The sequence below is a fragment of the Varroa jacobsoni genome, unplaced genomic scaffold, assembly GCF_002532875.2.
Source record: "Varroa jacobsoni isolate VJ856 unplaced genomic scaffold, vjacob_1.0 scaffold_1417, whole genome shotgun sequence".
NCBI classification, from domain to species: Eukaryota; Metazoa; Arthropoda; class Arachnida; order Mesostigmata; family Varroidae; genus Varroa; species Varroa jacobsoni.
In genome coordinates this window covers 282,483-293,611 of record NW_019214319.1, presented here as the reverse complement: position 1 = coordinate 293,611, position 11,129 = coordinate 282,483, and the positions used below count along the sequence as shown (strand labels likewise).

Here is an 11,129-nt window from a genome sequence, read left to right as displayed (position 1 = left end):
TATACAGGGAACTATCAGACGGAGATAGATCACTTGTGTGAGAGTCATCTACAATCAGAATGACGCACGGATACGTTGCGGGTCGACAAAGCGCAAGAAAGTCAACAGGGACATCTCGTGACAAGTGTAAACATACTACGATAATGCACACTTACGAGAAATGTAGAAAACAGGTGTGACTGAGAGCTAAAGACCAAAGTGTGCCGTAGAATGCTTCGCAAATAGGAGCCCACCATAAGACAGCGACGGTAATGACGGCCGAACCAACGATGAAACTTCTGGTGATATCATATTGATATGGAAAAGGAGAGTAAGAACGGGTACCAATTGAGCGGTTAAAAGACTATCGACTTTCTGAAGTGTTAGTAATTACGGCAAATGCGAGCGATTCGATGGGACGGGACTTAAGAAAGCTACAAAATTCTAAGGTAGTAATATGTTATTGGAAAACATAGATTAATAACCAAAGGAAACGTCCTTCTTTTTCAATAAACACGAAGAATGTCATGTTGTTGTTAATCGTTGGTGACCTCATTTGACGATTAGGTAAAGTGTCGTCCATATATTTGTTTTTTAACAATTATATAAATAGCATAGATTACATACGTAGAGTACCTTTCAACAATACCATAAAAATTGTCTTTGTCGTTCTATTAGCTTTTTATTACCTAGTGGTAACTGTTAGCAGGATTTAAACTAGACCCGTAAATCTTTAGACGTAGCAGACGTAAGCACTGGATAAGAACAGCTTAAGCTAAATATTCGGTAGAAGCACGAAAAATTATTCTATAAATAGGCAGCTTCTTTTTTTATTATTTATACTCTTAGGTTAATCAGCTGCTTGAGCAAAAATCTCTTGACTTCTCTCGATATTGATATAAAACGAAGCCTGATGATTATTTTTAGGCTGTTAACACGAGAAAAGATCGTTTGGTTGTGTTAAATTGATTGCTTCGTACCTCCGACTTGTAATATTTATTGCTGCTAAACTCGTATTGTTAGTTAAAACAGGCTTCCTTTACCAAAAAACCAAAAAAGTTAATTGCTCCAAACTCCAAAAAAAAAAAAAAAAAACTCAAACTCCAAAGACGGTTAATTTTAACAGCTTACTAAACAAATGTTATGTTTAATTTGCAGTCGGATGCAGGGCCCATTGAGTCCCGATTAGGACAATCAGGCTTCTAGATAGAATCAAGCGGCGATTCATTGTTTTCTATTAACTTGGTACAGTATTTAGATATACAAAAAATACATACATTTAGCTTAGGTGGTGTCATTGTTGTTTTTTCATATTAAAAAAGCTTTACTCAACAAAAATCGTCGGGTAAGAGGACCTTAATATTATATAAGGGTTAACTAACAGATGACCCGTGAAGTAGAAGATATTGAAGTTAGAGAATTAGGCACCCCGTGAAGAAACCCACGACAGCTGTGGTGGAATTCCTTGAAATGGAATCTGCGCATATCGTCCTTGATACCCCGGTGGACTGCTTAAAAAGACTTGAAAGAATGTCCGCTTCGTATCAATTTATGCCCAAAAAAGAAGCAGCCATAAAGCTTTGCTTAGAAAAATCAAAACTAGAGGGTATAAATAGGATGGTGTAATTATAAACTCGACCAACTCTGCCGTGATATTAGGCACCAGAATGTTGATGAAAAGTAGGGTTTGAGATCGGCACTAACCAAATGATTGACGGCAAGAGAGCGCATGTGGTGAGGCATCGTATTCTATTATATTACAAATGGTACCGAAAATGCAAAATCGAATATATCGATAAATGTAATTCACGGACATCGCCTAAGATATATCCAATACAGTCATCGCTTCTAGGAAAAAAGAGTTATCTTCTTTACAGAAGCGATACACAGCTTACAGTGATTCATAAGTGGCTATCCACATTTATTCACCGCTCTAACTAATCTCCTCTACGAAATGCTTCCTCGTAAATGCCGCGCACGAGTTTTTTTCAGACGTCTCCTTAGGCCTGTTCATTTCTCGGCAATTAAAATCTGTAAACTGCAGGTTGTAATAAGCAGTTAGTACTTAAAATATTTTTTCTTATATATATGTATACACGCTACTATACGGCCCCGTATTCGCGCGTCTGTTTATTGCTGAACAAAACCCTATCCAGAAGTAAAATGCCCGAAACGTTGATTTAGATGTTTAGTTTTTTTCTACAGTGAAAAGAGGTGGTGCTTTTATGTACCATTAATTAGAAGAAGTTGAATTCGAATTCCAAGCATTTTTCCATGTGTGAGACTTGATCTATTCCACTACAATTTAAACCTCTAACTACAAGTTTTTTTACTTTGTTGTGTTGCTACTTGGTCTGCTACTCGTAGAGTGTATATATAATGCGTCGCACTGCTCAGTTATGGCGAATATTCAACTTCGATGACTTAGTATTTTGTATATCCGCACCAACAGTATGTAATAAATACGCTTAAATACGGTATAAAGTTATATCATGAGTTTTTATATAAACTGGCATAAATAAATAAAAACTTAGATAAATTGGCTATTAGATTGACTCTACCAGAGTCAATCTAGTTGCCAATTTATCGACTTAATCAATAGTATTTTTTTTTTTCAAAACCTTGTCACATAATCCGAAGAATAAGTCTCACTATTATCATTTTAACAGCGCTACGATTATACTAGTAGAGGTATTAGCACCCCACAGCTTTTTATCATAAATACTCTTTTATAGTATTGTTTTGAAGCGTTCCATAAGAACGAAACGCTTTTCTTTGATAAGTCGCTTGTGGAATCCCATTGTATTTTTACTATTGGGAAAAAAAACGTTTTAATGTCACATTAGTAAAGATGGCAACCTGACTAAAGACTTCTTAGAAATCTTAGGGCCTTTTGCTCTTCTTTGGCCTAAGTACTTTGAAGAAATGTTCGTTCGTAGTCTAAAATTCCTGGATGATTTCAAAATTTTTGAGTGTACGTAGGCTTGCTTTATAGCATAGTTTTCTGTCGTTCGTTCCTGTGATAAAAACTTATGCAGCTTTTTTATGTTAAATATGCCAGGTTACATTTTTAGAAAATAAAATATACGGGAGTGTAGAAAGCCTTTATATTACTTTTCATATTTCTTATAAGCGTTGTCTACGGCCTTTGCTGTGTCAAAAAAAAAACAGAGGAGATACCGTAATCAACACGAGTGGATAGAGACAATGAGTACGACGAAGTACGACGATGTACTCCGTTTTGGAGATAAATCTCTTGATGTTTCACACGTGTGTACTTTTAGTTGTCATTTCATGTTCAAAATGTATCGCCTCACAACCGAATTATCGTAGAAGTTACGCTGCATCTTAGAGAACACTTTGTTGAAAGCTGCATAGGTGACGGATCAAAATGATATCACCTAACAACAATGACTGGTTAACAATATATTCATAGAAGTGGAACGTATCAGTTGAGATTGTTAAAGAAAAATAGAACGAACTATAACACTTCTTGGAGTTCTTTGGACATTAGTGCGCGTCCATCTATATTCAAATGTCTTTTATACCAGGAACACAGCCTTTATCAAAATATTATTTTGTTTTTTACACCGAATTGTGCAACGTAAATTTTGAATACTTAATGTCACATCAGGAACAGTGAAATTCGTGCAGATCTGCCGTTATGTATCTGTACCGCTCTCTACGGGAGATGTAGTTCGTTGTTGCCGATTCGTGTATGTTTAAAACGATCAAAATATACCAGTTTCCAAATCGCTATGGCGTTATAATAGTATTAGATGCACTAAATTATTGAATATTGTCATGGAAACGACAATGCTGAATCATAGGTCTATTATTTACATCCGCTGACGTCTTGATTTCGCTAAACAGAGGGGAAGTTTTGCTAGTTTCTTGTTATAGTACCTGGAGCGGCTGCAAAACTCGTTATGCTTAAGACTGCGATAATGACTCGTCTTCATTTAAAATATGATTGTTAAAAAACAAAATGAAAAAATTAAATTTAACAGAGACAACCAATAAAAGTACTAACAATATGAAGTATTAGTGATTACCCAAACTCAATGATCAGGCATTCGCTGAGTTGGCTTAGCCATCGTAACGGGTGAGGAACAACGCGTTTAGTGGACCATTCTAATTGACCTAGTGCAGCATTCTTTAAACTCGCAATAATGCATACGAATAGCTACAAAAGTGAACTTAATATCTTCATTGAGACGGATGGATTCTTTGCGTAAAAAGGCGGTTACTTTGAATGCTACCAACGGTATTCTTACCTAAAACTAACTCAAGCTAAGCCTTGAATACGCTTCAAGAAATATTGTTGAGTTTATTATAGAAATTAGTAAAGATTATTAAAGAATATAATTTTTTTTTATATGTGTGCGCGATTATATTCGGTTATACGGTACACTTAGTAAAACTTTGATCTAAATCTCCAAAACTTGAACAGTCGTCCAATAGGGTCCAAGTTCCCTTTCGTAAAGCACGTAATTTTAAGGTTGTCACTATTTTATTTGTGTACACAACAGAATGTCGGTTACATCGTTTGACATAAATTATACAAAATACAGGTCCTTGTTAGGATAGCAGAAAATCACGCGAATACAATTAACTCCAGAAAGGCAAACCGTGTATATTTGCTTGGTATCAGATCGACTAAGCGTCTCAAAACTAATTTAACGATATGTCTTTGTTTACTTGCTGAACGACAAGCGTCGTCCCTCTAGCAACTCCGTCTATGCCACTTACGTTACTTAGTTTACGTCGACGCGGGCGTCGTCGTCAAGGGTTTTTTGCGCAACAGGACCTACACTTGGACCATAGCCACTCGATGAGAAAACCGTTAATTGAGATCGCTGTCATAAACGCGTACAATTCGAAGATGGAATAGAGATCCGGTATTGTTGTGGGCTTAACTACGTTGGACTGTTCCAGTCGGGTTCCCGGTATACACTTGTCATTACCCTTGTACAGTTCATGCTGAGGAACGTACTGGACACCATACGCACGGGACCATAGTACTCTACACAGAAAGCCAATTAACAGACGGCCGTTTAAATAGTTGCACTTTTACTATATTTCTATAGGTCTATTTCAAATTTTGGCTTTTTTTTTACTATGGCATTTAAAAACAATTCTACTGTAAAAATAATTCTGTACAGATCATCATTGTCCTACAATCAGTCATCCTTACAAAATCAAGTTGTGCATTGCACGACAATTCATTCAGAGCATACATGACTAGTCTGAAAAGTTCTCAGCCTTAAGTTAGCCCAAGGTAGCTTTAGTCGTCAAAAATATTCTACTGACATGACTGCGCATGTTTCCAATAATCGGGCTAGATCGTTTCAGTCATGTCGATCGGTGCTAGTGTTTGCGTAAAAATTATATAGGAGAAATAATTTTATTTTCATTTCAAGCTACTATTAATTCTTGCCTTTAAAAGACGATACTTACAATATTTAGGCAAATCAAAACCAAAGCAAATACTTTTGACGGAGATACTGCACAATCGTTTGCCACCGTAAATTTATTGAAACCCAAATCGAAAGATGGTCGTACCTATTTGGTTCACGATAAACCTGTGAGATGATAAAAAATTGCAAAAACTACAGATAACATCGGAAAAATCCGCCAAATAGTGCTAGACGACCGTCAAAAAAAAAAAGAGATAACAAAGGCTGTCGGCATGTCCAAGGAACGCGTTCGCCATATACAGGCTTATCTACTTGTCGAGGCACCGCAGGGTCCTACACTTCAACGGTTGCTGTAGCAACAATTCAAGGATTGTAGTTTAAGCAAATTAACAACCCATTGTATCCACCAAATCTAGCCCTTAACGGCTTTATCTGCTTCGTAGGCTCGAAATTTTGCTTAGAGGACAAAGATTTTGTCCAAGTGGGGAGGCCATCACAGTCCTAAACGTGCTTTTTGCGGGTCAAGACACCAACCAATACTTCGACAGTATAAAGAGATATATCCAGAGCGGCCTTGAGAGAAGTGCACAAACTTAAAAAAAAGCTGCGTTAAGAAACAAGCATTTGACAGAAATAAAGTTGTTTTTGTGTTAGTCTAGGAAATTTTCAGACCGCTTACGTACGAATGGGCTAGTAAAATCAAACTCTAAAAAGATTTTCAAATGTAGAGTAAAAACGAGTTTTTTTTTTAACGTACAACGGGAATGAACTTACTGCATATCCATAGCATCTATAAGAGGTTTGCCAAGTAACCGGCTTGTGTACCATGTACTGGCCAGATTATATACATTTTCACGCCCAATGAAGAAATAATAATTCGTTTCTGCACACCAGCGGTACACGGCTTGAAGTGCTGCTTGTGTGTCAATGAAGATCATGGACTTCTTATCTACTAGCTCGTTTCGGATCGAATCTGTAAACATTTCAGTAATGGGTAGAGGCTGGGAATTTCTTTCCATGTGCTGCTTTAGTGCAGCTCCTCGTTCGCCGGGGAAACCCTGTTGGTAGAGAGCGTAGTCAAATCGACTGTTAGTGCTTACTTTTTAGTCTTACGTGAGGGAAAGATACTGTAAACTTAGCAAAAAAAAAACTATCTCTAAATAACACAAGCTATTATGGAAAACCTTCACTTATTAACGTGCATATGTTTTAGAAATTACATTATAATACAAGTGAGATAGTGGAATATGTGCGCTTAGTGCGTGAATATCGAGCTAAAATAATTACGGGCCCGCCGTCAGTAACTCCGCAAGTGAGTGAGACAAACGCAGCACTTATTATCCAAATGGCAGACAGTGCGGCTAAAACTCTGAGTCCAGCTCAAGAATGTTTCTACTTAAAGGGGTACGTTACTCCATTATAAAAAGTGACTTACATAATAGTTATTAAAAAGCACTCAAGGACCACACAATAAAAATTACTTTTCTTTTAAAAAGAAGTAAGCATTTAACTCAGTGGAGTAATTGATCTACAAGAAGAAATGTTTCTGCTTTACCTATGGGCTCACTTTTATATATGATGCAATCTGACTGTTGGCGAGATAGTAAGCTTTAAGTTTAGGCCGCGCGATGAGATCCCAGGACGTGTCGATCCTTTCAGTAGGAGCCTGCACGATGAGATTAGCTCGTGATTGCCCCGCAAATGACTGAGCAAGTATAAATGAGGTAAGAAGCCAGATGCAATGCAGAACTTCAGCATACAATGCGCCAAAATTAGACTTAGTCACTGAAATTGGGTAATGGAGAAATAGAAGGCTGCATTATCACGAGGGGTTGCTACTGTTTGCATAGTTAGATAACTAGCTGGTTAAATGAAAGAAGAAATCGATATTCCGATAAAATTCAAGTTACGTTAATTCAGAAAAGCTAAGTAAAGATAAGAGCATACTATTTGTAATTCTGTCCATTAGCGACAGACTAATTCCCGAATTTTTGCAGCATATAGATGGATAGCATTACCAAATACCTCCAAGTGGCTCGGCTATAACGTTTACTTAAAAACGCCCTGCTCATTATGACAAGATTTAGAAATTCGACAATGGCGCCTTTCAGTTCGAGTGCGTTCTGCAACGATCTCATTGCCTGAGACAAAGTGAGTAGGCGTTTGTGAAATTTGATTTATAACTAACAACAGGTAAAAATAATTGTATCAGTTAAATATGTAGTGCTAATGAAAAACATATTCAATATTGGTTTTTCATTGAGTTATGAAGCATTACGGGGGCTCTTATTTGTTCATTAACTCAGACATAAATATATTCAAAGTAACTACACATTTTTGAGAAATAAAATCGACCATAGTTCACTGCAGTAGTACGTTTCTGCACTGCTTATCACTACAGTAGTGATAGATTGTCTTGCACTCTGCTAAGTACTTACTGGCACAAAGTACTGCATTACCAACCTTGTCACTGGAGGGTAATTGCACTACACTTCAAAAAAATTCTATGAGAAGTCATCACAAACCTTGCTGTACTAATATTTGAAAGAGTTCAAAGCCGATTTGAAAGAAGCTATGAACGGTCCAGTCTCTTCGGTGAGCAAAGCCGATTAATATCATCAAAACGAGGAACGAGAGGAACAAAAGCAGCCAAACCTGAAATCATTTAAGGACAAGCTGTGTCATATAGAGGCTATAAGGGTTCAAGGCGACATTTCAGGGAAAATTCACTATTATTCAAAATCATGAATTGTAGCAAAGAACAATGGCAAACCAAGCTAGATAGCCTTTTCCAGGCTGAATGACGCGTAATTGGAAATCGACATTTAGACATTGGCGGACGATCAGTTTAAAAATGCAGTGTGCATTGTGAATCCGAGAACTCCTGTCATGGTACAAACATAGGTGACATGTATAAATATAAAATTCTTAATCGTTGTTAAAACTATTGCTGTAGTTTACCATAGTATCTTTTTTTGCTAACTCACATGTTGCATTGTGAAGCAATACACATATTTTGTGACATCCATCGGATTTTTCCAGTTGCTCACACTGTGTGTTCAATACAAGCCAACTCACAGTTCCGTCGAATGATGTCACGAAGCTCTCATTTTGACTGACATATGCTTTTCGCATGCCAGATACCATCACGAGATGCGAATCTATGGATGCGGGTGGCATGTGAAGTTCGCGTTGAAAGTTTTCCTCAAGCGGCGACGGCCCAGCGGTTAAATCAGCATCGCCTGCGAGAACTGCGCCGTGCATACCCATCAAAGTACCGTTTGGAAGCCAGCCGAAGAACCAGCCATCTTTAGGCAAGCTTAAAGTATACCTGTGTTTTTATCGGTTAGAGTCCAAGGTTTAACAAATATATATTAGAAACAATCTCCATTTAATTTACTGCCGTTGTTTATTGTTGCGCAAAAAAATACTTTCAACATCATAGCTTAGTGAGAGCAGACCAATGTGCTACCAACGTTGGGCTGAGATTAAAACTAAACTTAATGACGAGGCGCCTCTTTTATCAGTAGTTCGATCACAATTTTTTCTTCTCATAGAAGCAATATGTAAGATAAGTGGTGCGAGATTTATAGTACTTACGTCATATTCAACGAAAAGGTGATATTACTGAGCATGTAGCCGAGCATGCCAGCGAGCATCCGACGCCCGTCAGGTCTCACGCACGTATAACTCCACGGAGGAAACTTCAAAAAAATGAAAACACTACCGGCTCTTATCATCAGTAACAATATCTCCCTTAGAGACAGGTCGAAATAAACCGACATCTTTAAGAAATTTGTTTCAATTTACGCAGACAGAGAACATATGTAGATTTTCCAGCATAATCTTACCTCCCAATAGGATATTCGAAGCACTTTCCCATTCCATGGCCGATCCATGCTGAGCGGCACTTTCATAGGAACTACTGCACCTTGCATCTGTCGTTAACCATTTCTATTAATATATTTAGATATCTATACTCAATCAATATTCTTACTGCACTCCCTTTATGGTCCATTTATTATTAAAGTATATCTCTATATCGTAATGCCATTATCGTTAATGCTATTCGCAAACGTCCCCATTTGATTCAATTGAAAGCGACTAAAATCTCAAGCCTAGACCTCAAAAAGTATCGACCAAATAACAGGGTGTTCAGAAACGCGACTTCGAACGACTTCAGCTACATACTAGCAGTTATAAAGGTAATCGTACGTGAGAATAAGTTTCGTTCTTTGTTCTGCACGTAGCTGTGCACCTATCGCGTTGATTTAAAAATAACAAAAGAAGAAGGTTTTATTGTATAAAATAAACGTCCAATATGTGTCTGCAGAAGAGTGAACGAACATAAATTACATTGGAGGTGATCTTAGAAACTGTCGAACTTTAGTCTTCTTAAGAGTTCCAGAACTGTCCAAACACCTTAACTCTTATCATGTGCGCAGCATTCAGCTGTTTCATTAAACGTCTTGTACATTTTTTGCCCTTAGGATTTCCATTACTAACAGAAGCAGAGCTGAATGCATGCTCAGATGCGGCCAGTTACTTTCATCGTATCATTAATCATAATGAATCCTGGAGCCGATAGGACGCAAATCGAAGGTACGCCTAACCTGGCGTTTGTTCGTGGGTGGATGGAAATTAGTTTTAGCGTTATCTTTGAACGGTACGAAAAGTCATTGTGACGCTATAAGGGTTCTGGTATTGTCTCGATATGTCGCATAACGCATGATAGGGTTTACGGTTTGCGATTTAAGTTTGCCTCAACAGCCCCAAATCAGGCGTTGAATATATATGAAATCATAATTCACTTTCAACAATTTCCTGACTGTCGAAACTCCACTGTCCACACGAGAATACCGTTCGATCTAAATTGCCATAGGAACAAAAGTAATTTTTATCATCTATTGTGTTTAGAAGCAACGTGTCCACCTAGGGCGTTCGAATGTGTTTTGCTGAGATACTTCCATTTGACCCTTTAGACCGTAAACAGGCATAGAATTTGAGTAAATTCAATCATTTAGGAGATTAATCAGGGTTCCTTTGTGTAAATGGATCGGTAGTAAGGCAATCAAAGCATGCGGTTGATTCTTTGTACTTTCAGTATGAAGTAACTCAGCCGCATGTTTTTAACCTCTATACTGTTTGGCCATGTATTCTCATTACCTGGTCACTTTGTTAACGGTGCATCTGCGATACATTAACAGTTTTTAAACCTACTTATAAAGTTCGTTCAGTAAATAAACTCAAATATAATAAGAGTACGATGTCGTTTGTGGCGAAGTAGAAAAGAACGTGTTTCACCCAAACCCAGGTTTCCTTACGCAGTATAATTGGTGTAGTTAAATTGTAATTGAATGTTGCGCTAGTTACAATTTCAATGCTATGCATGCGTAATTAAATTTAATGTAATTTTAAACAATAAGTTGACTTCAAAAAAATAAACAGTTGAGAAATTTGCTTTAATTGCACAAAAACGCGCAGGCAAAAGTTGCATGTAGATTCTTTAGTGTAAGCCTATTTGCCTGTGGGTTACTCGAAGGACTTTTCTACTCTATGGCTGATCCATACTGTAGCCGCTTTAATAGAAACCATTGCACTTCACATCTATATATGTATATGTTTATATATATGTGTACACTCGCTAGTATGGTCTATTTAATACTAAAATAGATCTCTATATTGGAATGCCATTATCGCTAGCACTATTCTCACCTGTCGTCATGTATT

The 11,129-nt window shown here is 37.4% G+C and overlaps 1 protein-coding gene across 3 annotated transcripts in view; it reads right to left on the bottom strand.

Moving 5' to 3' along the window:
- LOC111269819 (uncharacterized) overlaps positions 1-11,090 on the bottom strand; it is a 12,092-nt gene extending 1,002 nt beyond the window's left edge. Inside the window, exons 1-8 of one of the 3 annotated variants that reach the window (XM_022849672.2) lie at positions 9,251-11,090; positions 9,000-9,103; positions 8,478-8,730; positions 7,925-8,054; positions 6,967-7,184; positions 6,174-6,457; positions 4,732-5,005; positions 7-2,017 (exon numbers count right to left, since the gene is read on the bottom strand). In XM_022849672.2, coding sequence (XP_022705407.1) covers positions 4,765-5,005; positions 6,174-6,457; positions 6,967-7,184; positions 7,925-8,054; positions 8,478-8,730; positions 9,000-9,103; positions 9,251-9,337 — 1,317 coding nt within the window. In that variant the 5' untranslated portion in view covers positions 9,338-11,090 and the 3' untranslated portion in view covers positions 7-2,017; positions 4,732-4,764. Of the gene's footprint in view, positions 1-6; positions 2,018-4,295; positions 5,006-6,173; positions 6,458-6,966; positions 7,185-7,924; positions 8,055-8,477; positions 8,731-8,999; positions 9,104-9,250 lie in introns of those variants that run through there. The other 2 variants (XM_022849671.2, XM_022849670.2) reach the window with 2 other exon arrangements.
- Positions 11,091-11,129: the final 39 nt, after the last annotated feature.